Raw genomic sequence first — 10,700 nt, 5'->3', positions numbered from 1 at the left:
TATTTATCTTATTGCTGCAGCTTACATTTGTTTTATTCTCATGCACTTTTTACACTGTATTGCATTTGTTTGATTGTCCAATCAGATAACCCAACCATTTCCATGACACTTGTGGTCGTTGATACTTGCTGGTGACCTGAAGGAACAAGCTGCTTTCCTTCACAGAGACACAAACACTTGTTTACTTAGTACTCAGCTGACAGCCCAGTGCTGCTTTTGTTTGGATAGATGTCTCTGCCTACAACTCTCTTGTGGTGTGGGCAGAGATAAACCCAGCAGGAACCAGGACAAGGCAGTCAAAATACATCCCCCCTCCTTCTTAAGGAGCTTGGAAGAGATGTGGTGACCCTGCTGACTCAGCGAAGTCACACAGCAGCAGCTGCCAGCTCTGTGAAGGATGCACAAGCTCAGCGAGCTCACAGCAGCTCCACCTGACAACCGCAGAGCGAGAGGAACCAGGGCCGGTCCTAAGCTCTGTGGAAACTACAGCGACACTGTGTGAGACAAATACAAGAAACTAAATGTGCAACGCATACACAGACTCCACTGCACTCTGCCAGCCTGATGCATGAAAACACACACAGGAGGAAGTGGAAGGTGTAGCCTGGTTCTGAGAGCTGGTATTTTTAGACGATGCAGCTTCAGACAAAGTTTTAACTCTTTGTGAGATATAATCAGGGACATCTCAATATGCAGCGTCTTGCTAACTCTACATAGAAATACTGCAAATTAAAATCCTTTGTTTCATTCTGTACTAGTAAACAAAGCAACGATACATTTTTGATCTTTCAAACAAAACACGTGGTCGAGACCCCAAAATATAAAATGTAATGATCATGAGAATGTTTTTTTGCAAAAACGTTTCAAGCATTCGTTCACGTCTGTATAAAACACTCACATTTTATTGTTATTGGTGTTCATACTGGCTGTGAATTGATCACAAACTTGGACAGACGTTCACTTGACTTGGGGAGGAGTGTGGCTTTTGTCCTGGTCACTTAAAACTGGAATGACATGAACACATTCGTTTTTGGCCCGTATGGAAAGGAGGAACAATTACAGTAACCAAAAATGGTCTAAATATAGATATGAGCTTGTGACTAGTTTAAAGGAGGAAGCAGGTGTGCACTAAACATGACTCTATTCTTTAACTACCACCTATAGCGAAGTTAATATTTGTAGATGTATTTCTGGCCACCTGATGAATGCAAGTCCAATATTACGTATCAATGTAACATCGCTTATAGATCAGAGCCGATACTGAAACTGTGCCCAATGACAAAAGCAGAAAGAACAGTATGTTTATTACCAAATGACAGATTTTTATATCTTTCAGAAAAAAGAAAGAAAAAGAAACATGAGACCAGGGTGCAACAGAAAATATTTAAGGCTCTGTTAAATCCTCAGCTTTAAAAACAACGTACCAGATATCCTGCACCAGATATCTTGAAGTCACAAAAAAGCAAAAACTAGTAGTTTAAAGGTTTAAAACCGGCTACCCATGTCGTTAGTTTTTAATAAATATGTTACTATAAGAAAAAGAAAAATACAAAGTTAAATCTGATTAACTGTGCCAGAACTTTTATCAAACCACATTGCTGCGACTTATTAGATGACAAGAAATCAGCGTCTCCCGAATTTAAAGCAACACACGTCATGTAGCCAAACACAAATCTGCACTGTGAGCTTCCTTTGGTCGTTCCAAAATCATTCTCCCACAGACTCCTCGAGAAAACTGAAAATGGAAGACCCGCGGCCACGAGATTCATGCCTTGTAGAGACTTTGACAGAATTCAGGCCAACAACATTAAAATGGCTCTTCCTTATCACTTCAAGTGGATTTAGTCGAACATTTACAATTTTGAGCATGCATGCTTCAGGCTAATAAGGCTAACGAGATAATAAAAAAGGAAATTCTTGTTGTTACAGGTTTAATCCACAGAGTCGTACAGCCGGTCAAATTTTTCCTAAAGCTAAAAAAAGTCGTTGTACACGCTGCTGTAGTTTGTGTTAGAAGAACTATTTCAGACAAGATTCTCAAAATAGAGCCAGCAGCATAACTGGGCAGCAAACTGGTCGAAGTATGCATGCTTAAAAGTCAAAATGTTTCAATATTAGGAAATACTTTGTCAAATTCCAAACGTGAGACACAATACAAGTAATAATAAAGTATATAATAGTGATTAAAGCAGCTTTAAAAAGAAGCTGCAACCTCACAAACACGCCTGCTTATTATTTCTGGGATACTTCCGACTAAAAGAAAAAAAGAAAAGAAAAAAGGAGACTGAAATTCACAGATGGCCGTTCTCGCTCATTACAAGTCCGTCAGTCTGACTCCATCCTGGATCATCGAAAAGGCCGTTGAGGTTGCAGCAGAAACGTCTTCTAACAGTTATATCAAAAATAGGACAGACGTCTTTCCTGTCAGATGCTCAGTGATAAGAGTCAGAAACCACACTGAACAGAAACTTGACCGGCTGCGGTAAGTTTTAGTCGGTTTTTTCCCACGTTCATGGTTGATCAAAATCCTCGTGGTGGTCCAGACAAATTATGCATCTAAAAAAAAAAAGAAAGAAGAACAGAGAGAAGCCAGAGCAGCTTATTAATACCACACGTTTAAATAGCTAAAACTGGCATTCTCAGTGTGCAGCTGTGTGCTTAACACAACTTCCTGTTTTGGAACATAATTTATTTTTCAGGAAGTCACATTTTCCTCTTTCTCCGGCTCAGCTCGCAGCCCCGTCTGTTTCATAGACTTCACGGCCCTGAGCTGCTCATACAGTTGCGTTCTTCACGCCACATACTTTCTGCGATTTTATGATAACAAGCTAAACCAACGGTTTGCATGGCGCAGCACTGCCCACTCGTCTTTCTCACTTCCAACTGGACCTCTCCTCTCCATAACACTAGACCAAAAACGCCTCACAGTCATCCATTTGTCACATTCCTCCTCAGCTTGTGAACCATTTTACATCGCAGGGACATTTTATCACATTTTTAAAATTAGTGAGCCGCCAACTGTGCTGTGCTCATGAGCTCTTTTGGGGCAGCCCGTACATGAATGCAAGCATGCAAAGGAGGATGGGAATGGTACTTGTACCTCTTTCTCACTGCACCACACAGGCTGTGCAGCACTGTTCCTGCTTCTCCGGCAGTGTGGAATAATTCATCTGTCGGACGATCTCTGCAAACAGCTCATCCACCATAGTCTTGCTCTTGGCTGACGTTTCAATGAATGGGCAGCCCCACTCTTGAGCCAGAGCTCGTCCATCTGACCCAGCCACCTCACGCTCAGACTCCAAGTCGACTTTGTTCCCGACCAGGATCAGCGGCACCTTCTCGAACCTCTTCACTCGAACTATTTGGTCTCGCATTGGTCTGATGTCCTGAAAGATGGACAGGGAGAGGATACGAGTGGTTTCCCATGAAAACCGTAGTTTTTGTAGCACTGAGACAAATTATCAGTGCACCAAGAGAGAGAAAACAAAATGCCGACATACTCACAGAAAATGTAAATAATCGAGTATGGTGGAGAAACAGTTAAAGGAAGATTTTAGTCAACAAATAAATACTACGTATTAAACATTTTCCTTTCTCTTTGTTAGGTGTAATTGACAACAGCTGTCCATAGTTGTGGTCAGATTTTTTGTCTTACATAATGTCCTTTTAGTAGAGGATATATAAGTATAATATTTCTATATACTACATGCAAAAACAGTATACAATGAGAATAAGGACAGCTGTATATTACATAATGTATACAATTAGTGTGTAGTATCGAAACTAGGACACAGCTTAGGCCCTTGAAAAACTTCGTCATCACACAAGTATTGCAGTCTCTATTAAACATGTACATTATGTTTAATGTACACAAGTTGTTGTGGCAATTCACTATTTTGAGTTTTCTGTTAAACCCAGTTCAGCCATATTGAAAAGTTGAGGCAACTACGAGGCAAAGATGTGTTCTCCTTTTTCCTGCACACATTCTAACTATGAACCAGTTTTGCAGGCTTGGTATCTTAAGCTGTTAGCCAGTTTCACATTTAAATAATGTCAAACACTTTAATGTTTCTTTGTAGTTTGATAAAAAAAAGTCTCTGTGCACAAGGCTTTAATGTACATAAAGTTGCCTAAAACTGAACACCTTGATGTATGGACTGTATTTGACAACAAATTAACTACTGTACTTGAATAATAAAGTAAAATGTTAATGCTGCAGGGCTCTGCATTTCGATAGTACGAGTCACACCCTGTTACACCGTTTAAATGTTGTGATGAACTATCCAGGTATGGACAGTTTAAGGTGTGTGCGCTGACATGTACAGGTGACGGGTGTACCTGGAATGACTGCTGGTTGACCAGGCTGTAGACCAAGATGAAGCCCTGTCCGTTCTTTATGTACAGGTCTCTCATGGAGGCGAACTGCTCCGTCCCCGCCGTGTCGAGGATCTCCAGCACGGAGGGAGACGAGTCCACCTCGATCTCCTTTCGATAAAAGTCCTCGATGGTCGGGTCGTATTTCTCGATGAAGGTGCCGGTGACAAACTGGACGGTCAGCGCGGATTTGCCGACCCCGCCGCTGCCCAGCACGACCACTTTGTATTCTTTCATCAGAGCGGTCGAGGCAGGCTAACTTAGCAGCTAACGACTTAGCTAACAGCTACACTACTATAACGTTACTCGCCCCAGAAACATCCATCAGGCCCTTTAAAGAGCTAACAAGCGAACTAGAAAATGTTGGGCAATATGAAACAACTCCTCTTCATTCACATGAACCCAGGTGTAGCGCACATACTCGTCGCCTTTTCTTTTCGTTGCCTCGCTAGTTAACGAGTAAAAGTTGATGTCCGTTGACGTTAACTCTGGTGTTAGCTCGCGGTAACGCTAGCTCGCTTCTGGCTAAATTCAGTCTTACGCGGTCCCATGTTCGACTTTACATCCGACCTGATAAACCACAAGTACCGGGGACTCGTGAACTAACTTGCTGTCTAGCTACAGGCAGCAAGTCACGGTGATAAACATTACACGTTCCCTATCAACAATATGCCAATTCCTGCAAACACACACACCAGCCCGCCGGTGTCGCACTGGTTATGTCCGTCCGTCCGGGCCTTGTTCTGGTTCCGGCCCGGCCCGGCGCCTCGGCACGATCGACGGACACACCGCAGATTCAATATTGTAGTCCGAGGGTCCATTGGCAACAGTCTGTTGCTGCTCCAGTGTAGGTTTGGCTCTGTGCTGGGGAGGTTTGATAATAGAAAGGAAAGCTTCTTTTTTTTTTCTTCCACCAAGTGATTTCCTGAAGCTAACAGTCTCGTTTCCGCTAACGACAACCAGGTTTCCGGTGTGACTGTTTTCAGAATAAAAGTCTCATCTCTACAGCAGTGAGGCTTAAATACTTGAATGAGCTTTACAGGTGCTGCAAAACATGACTCATATTACCAAGTTTAATATGATCCCATGCAAAAGAAAATTGTATTTGTAAATATAATTTTTACAAGTCAGATATTATTAACTGATTTAAGGTCATGCAAACAAATATCACTGGACAAAAAAATATTTTAAAAGGGTTGTGCTAGAGAGGACAAGTGGTTAAGACGCATACCATGGAATGTCCCTAATATGATTTTAGCTGGGGAAAGTTTGTTACATGCCATAGGCTACTAATCCTCCCTCTCTCTTGTCTGTATTTTTGCTGTCATCGAAATCAAATTAAAGGCAGAGCAATACTCTTTAAAACAAATGTTTTGTATGTCGCTATTATAATTAATGATGAATGTCAAATGTATGACTATTGCCAAAAAATAATTTAGATTCAACCTATACCTTGTTTATGAAAGCTTAAATGTTCAGATGTGTCAAGGTAGTGATTTAATCGATACTCATTGGCTGAAAATCATAATTTCTTTGCTGTCCTCCAGTGTATTATCTTTTCTCACCTTGCTAGTGATGTAGAAGTGTACTCCAGGATGTGTCAGTACACCGTCACCGTCAGTTCCTTATACAATATTTAAATATACTGTATGTCTATGTTTCCGAGACATCACACTTCAACTGTAATATAACCTTCAGTCATTAAAATATCATCAAGTCATACACAGGAAAAAGCTCACAATTCAGGAGACACATGGAAAATGTCTCTTTAAAAGGTGACACAAAAAGATAATGAACAAAACACACCACAAGAGGATCACGATTATGTGTTTTATTGAAGGTCAAACAGAAATAGCAGAACTCATGATAGGCACAGTAACTTAGTCTTAATAGCTATACACGGCAAAACAAATTGGCATGTAGCCAGCAGCACATACAAGCACCACAAGCTGAAAACAGAGAGAAACAATAGGCGACTAAGAAACAGCAGTCACTTTCAAGTCTGTCCGAGAGTGTCAAGAGAGAGTATTTCATATGGCTTAGTCCTGAACAGTCTTTGGCCATCTTGATCTTCCACGGGTTGCCATTCAGTCTGCGATTACACCCAATTTAATAATCAATCACCAACCCGACAAAGGATTTTAAATAAAGGGATCCGTTTTACACTCCATACTGTTTTAAGTCAATACGAACATAGAACGTAAAAGAAAGACTACATCTTACATGATAAAGCCACAATTACAACTGAATTGTTTTAAAATAATGATGTCAATAAATCAATTTAAAAACAAAATCACAATCATATTTACTTGTTTGTGACCGAAAACCCACAGTATGTTAAGTCCACTCCACATGTGGAGTCAGAGGAACCGACTCACCAGGATGACTCAGTCAATCCACCGCTAAGACAAGTGCCATGGCAACAAAATCTCTGGCTCTAATAGCAAATGTAGAGCATCACATGCCCAAATCTGCAGGAGCAGAGTTGCGTAAGGATGTTGGTTTTTAGCAATTTTGACAAATAGCCTGAGGAGAATTCAGATTTATTGTTGTTTTGGATTATGACATCAAGGGAGAAAAGAATGAACCCATTTTACAAAATGACAAAAGTAAAGTGAATTCAAAACCCTGTGAACACATCTCACATACATGTCCCTCTGTCGTCAGATGTTATTATCTGCTCCACTTTTCTAACTGGCTGCTATTCAGCCTGCATGTGGAGATACTCACATGCATACTGTGCTGTTTTTGGTGTGTATTTCTGGAGAGAGAGGAATGCACCTGCATTCATGTCTTCATTATGAGCATTTAAGGACAAGGTTAGTACTGGTTTATCTCATTCATTCATATATATATATATATATATATATATATATATATATATATATATATATATATATATGAATATCTCCAAACTGACTATTTCTTCTCATCCACCTCTCTTGTTTGGTGTCAGGGTCAGATATTACACTAAATTAAACTGACAAAAAGCTTTTTTTTTAAAGCAAATCATTTGTGGTTTACAGCTGGGCAATGTCATGCTTGGCAAAGAACAGGGCTCTAGCAAACAAACAAAGGACAGATCCTTCAGAGCAATCTTTTTATACTGTAATAAAATAATAGACATACTCGTATCATTAACAATACATTGATTTGATTTTTAATCAACTCTTTTATCTATATTTATTCAAAATAAATTTTGAGTATTTTGACATAGTTATGTACATAAGTGCAAACAAGGTGAACATCACACAGTCTTATACACCTCAGCAAGGATCGACATCACCCAGCACAGCTGGGCAGAAAGAGACTTCTGAACCACCTTCTTGACTAAAACTGAAGTCTTTAATGAAAGCTCAGTCTCCATACGGAGAAAACTGAGCGAGGGCTGTCCAGTCTGAAGGAGGTAACCAGTGGGGATTGCTGATTCGTTTGATTTTACAGAAAAAGAAAATCTTTCTATTAGTCCACAAGTCTCTTTACCTTCCTGACAGATAGGTGTTCGCTTTAAAAGCCAAAGTCCATTCTTATTTCTCAAAAACTCCATGTACAAGAACAAAAACAAACAATTAAGGTCAACTAAACAAAACAAAATAAACACCTGATCTCCCCTAAGGACCTTTGGATATTACAAGGATTTAAATTTTTCATACAAAATATTTAATCACGTCGCAATAACAAGACAAACTAATTAGACGTTCCCTTTTTGAATAAGTTAGTGATGTATGTTGTTTTAATTAATGTGAAAAAAAAATCACAATTAGGGTAGTAGAAAGGTAGCCATGTTGTCAATTTGTTGCCACTGCAACAGCGACCATTAACAATGACTCCATCATTGTATACAAATGATTTTAATATTATATATTTTTCTTGTTGGTCGACACAAACTATAAACTACGTATAAATTAGGTTTTTTTTCTATTTCCATGCTGTTTTTTATGTCAGTTAACAAAAATCTTAACTTACCATTATTACATGTCACTTTCATACACAGCTATCACATCTTTATACAGTGATCAAGAAATAAGGCCCTTTGTTTGTGCCCCGGCAAAAATAAGTTTGCTCAGGACTTAACTGTCCACATGCTAAAGGATCTGGTCACTGGCCACAATGATCAGAGCATTTTGCATATTCCAGAGTTATGATTCATGGGAAAAATACAGTGAGGCCTAAAGGAAATCAAGTACAAGAGAAGAAGAAAGGGAAAGAGGTTAAAACATTTGTTTTCTCGTGCCACACGCTCTTGTACATCAATACATACATCTAAATGTACCTAAAAATTAAAATGCCATCGAGAGGCACAATTTATTAATCAAGTATTCTGTTGTTTTCCAGCTGGACAGCAGTTAGTGAAGGCATAATGATGTGAAGGAGGGAGGAGACGAAGGCTAGAGCGAGGGGTTTTCTTGGCTGGACAAAGCTAGTCTTTAAAAGCTGTGAGATGAACATTCAAATCATCAATTTCATTGAGTAGGAGAGAAATATGTCTGTTCAAAGACTTCACAAAATGTAGCTGCTCAACACACTCAATGGCAAGGAGACAACTTAAAGGAGAAGTACGTTTCGGTACCAAAAGGCTTTACAGACGTACGATAACAGGCATATAACAGGCAACGCTTGATCCACCATGTAGATAAAAAGTAAATTATTTTGGGAAATACATTTATTCACTTTCTTTTAGAAGGTCAGATGAGAACATTTATCTCAATCTCACGTCTCTGCGGAAAATATGAAGCTTGAACCAGGAGACAGTCAGCTTATCTTAGCATAAATAATAGAATCAAGAGGGTAAAGCTAGCCTAGCTCTGTCCAAAGTAGAGCGAGACCAATAAATCAGCCAATATTAGCTTAGGATAGAAATATTGTAATTGCGTATAATTTGGCCGATACAAGCAATTGCATCAGTTGATATATATATTATACAAATTTTTTTAAACTCTAAAATCAATATTTGTTTACTAATCTTTACACTAATGTAAGTGGCTGCAGGTTCGAGCTTCACATTTAACATGAGAGCAGTATTGATCTTCTCATGTGACTTGGAAAGACAGTGAATAAGCTCACAGGGGTACTAAAGTTACGGTAGCACACTGATTGGGTGCTCCCACACAAACCCAAGATCAATCTAACTTGCCCCCACTGAACACAATCGTCAGTGTTCATGGGTGGGAAGCCAGAGCGGGATTACAGACATGTTGCAGCAGTAACAAACTCCTACTGAATGGTCGGTCTACACTGTTGCTTCTGTATACAGCCTCCTCAGTGGGAGTTAACAGAAACCGGGACAACGAGCGCTGACAAATCCACATTATGCAAAAAAGAAAAGAAAATGCTAAAAATGAGGGTAGCATGCTGATTTTCTCAATTTTGCCCCGTGATTATACCATTGTTTATATGTGCATTTTGGGCACTTTGGCTACTTTCTAAGAGGGGTACAACAGCTGATTAGCATGAAACGGTACTGTTCTGTACCAGTACGGTGCACATCTGTACTTCAAAAAGCACAATTCTGCTCTAGCTTTTCTGAGTGAAAGATATTTCTAAAAGTAGTCACACCATCCATTGACATTAAATATAAATCTATATAACAATACACATACTTTAATATGTCTTAACACAGTATCAGCATGGTACCTACAGTATATGACCTCAGAAATAGTCGATATATAGTGAATCATTACATTTCAACATGCCTGTCTTTTAATAGGGCACGTGAAGAGTTTTTTGCAACAGATACATTCACGACACGATAACATTATTTAAAATGAATAACGTTCAGTGGGAAATGCCGAAATATCTGCAGCATTTACAACTAACCAAATATGTGTATGGACACAACTCACTGATCTATTTCTTTACATGAACGATAAGACAGCACAGCTGTCTCAGAAGAAACAAGTAGAGCTGTGATTTACTGTTATAATAACGTACCAAACGACACATCTATCTTTGAGCACTGGTCTGTTCTGACAGTGTATTGACAGTGGTGGTTTGAGGAGACTTGAAAGAGGCACATTTGAATTTGGATGAAAGTGATTTCAGCCCGGTTTCCAGAGCCGTTACGCTCAATTCTTTGCACCTACAAAGCAATTCCTTCCATTCATTTGAGATCCAACTGGTTTGTCAATTTTCTTTTCCAACATTAGACATCAAACGGGTGATTTATTCCTCCATCTCCTGACTGTACTGTAACTCAATTCTGGTTATAACAGATGTGGATGCAATATTCAGAGTCCTACTAATTTAGACAAAAAGGACACATCAGTAGAAAAGACGACACATTATAAAGTCAGACAGGACATTTTCAAGTTCTAAGCTTTCTCCCT

The 10,700-nt window shown here is 39.4% G+C and overlaps 1 protein-coding gene across 1 annotated transcript; it reads right to left on the bottom strand.

Moving 5' to 3' along the window:
- Positions 1-1,287: 1,287 nt before the first annotated feature.
- Positions 1,288-5,317, bottom strand: rap2c (RAP2C, member of RAS oncogene family). Its single transcript, XM_079268812.1, has 3 exons — positions 4,339-5,317; positions 3,101-3,386; positions 1,288-2,556 (listed from the first exon to the last, which is right to left on the bottom strand). The coding sequence occupies exons 1-2, from the start codon at positions 4,609-4,611 to the stop codon at positions 3,108-3,110; spliced, it is 552 nt and encodes a 183-aa protein (XP_079124938.1). The 5' UTR covers positions 4,612-5,317; the 3' UTR covers positions 1,288-2,556; positions 3,101-3,107.
- Positions 5,318-10,700: the final 5,383 nt, after the last annotated feature.

Source organism: Melanostigma gelatinosum (genome assembly GCF_949748355.1).
Source record: "Melanostigma gelatinosum genome assembly, chromosome: 5".
NCBI lineage: Eukaryota > Metazoa > Chordata > Actinopteri > Perciformes > Zoarcidae > Melanostigma > Melanostigma gelatinosum.
This window is presented reverse-complemented; position numbering and strand designations above follow the sequence as displayed.

What these genes read in the sequence shown, in the direction of transcription:
- rap2c (XM_079268812.1), bottom strand. Translation starts at nt 4,611, where the DNA reads ATGAAAGAATACAAAGTGGTCGTGCTGGGCAGCGGCGGGGTCGGCAAA. An exon ending in TCAACCAGCAGTCATTCCAG is followed by an intron (nt 3,387 to 4,338) that starts GTACACCCGTCA and finishes TCCATCTTTCAG; the next exon opens with GACATCAGACCAATGCGAGA.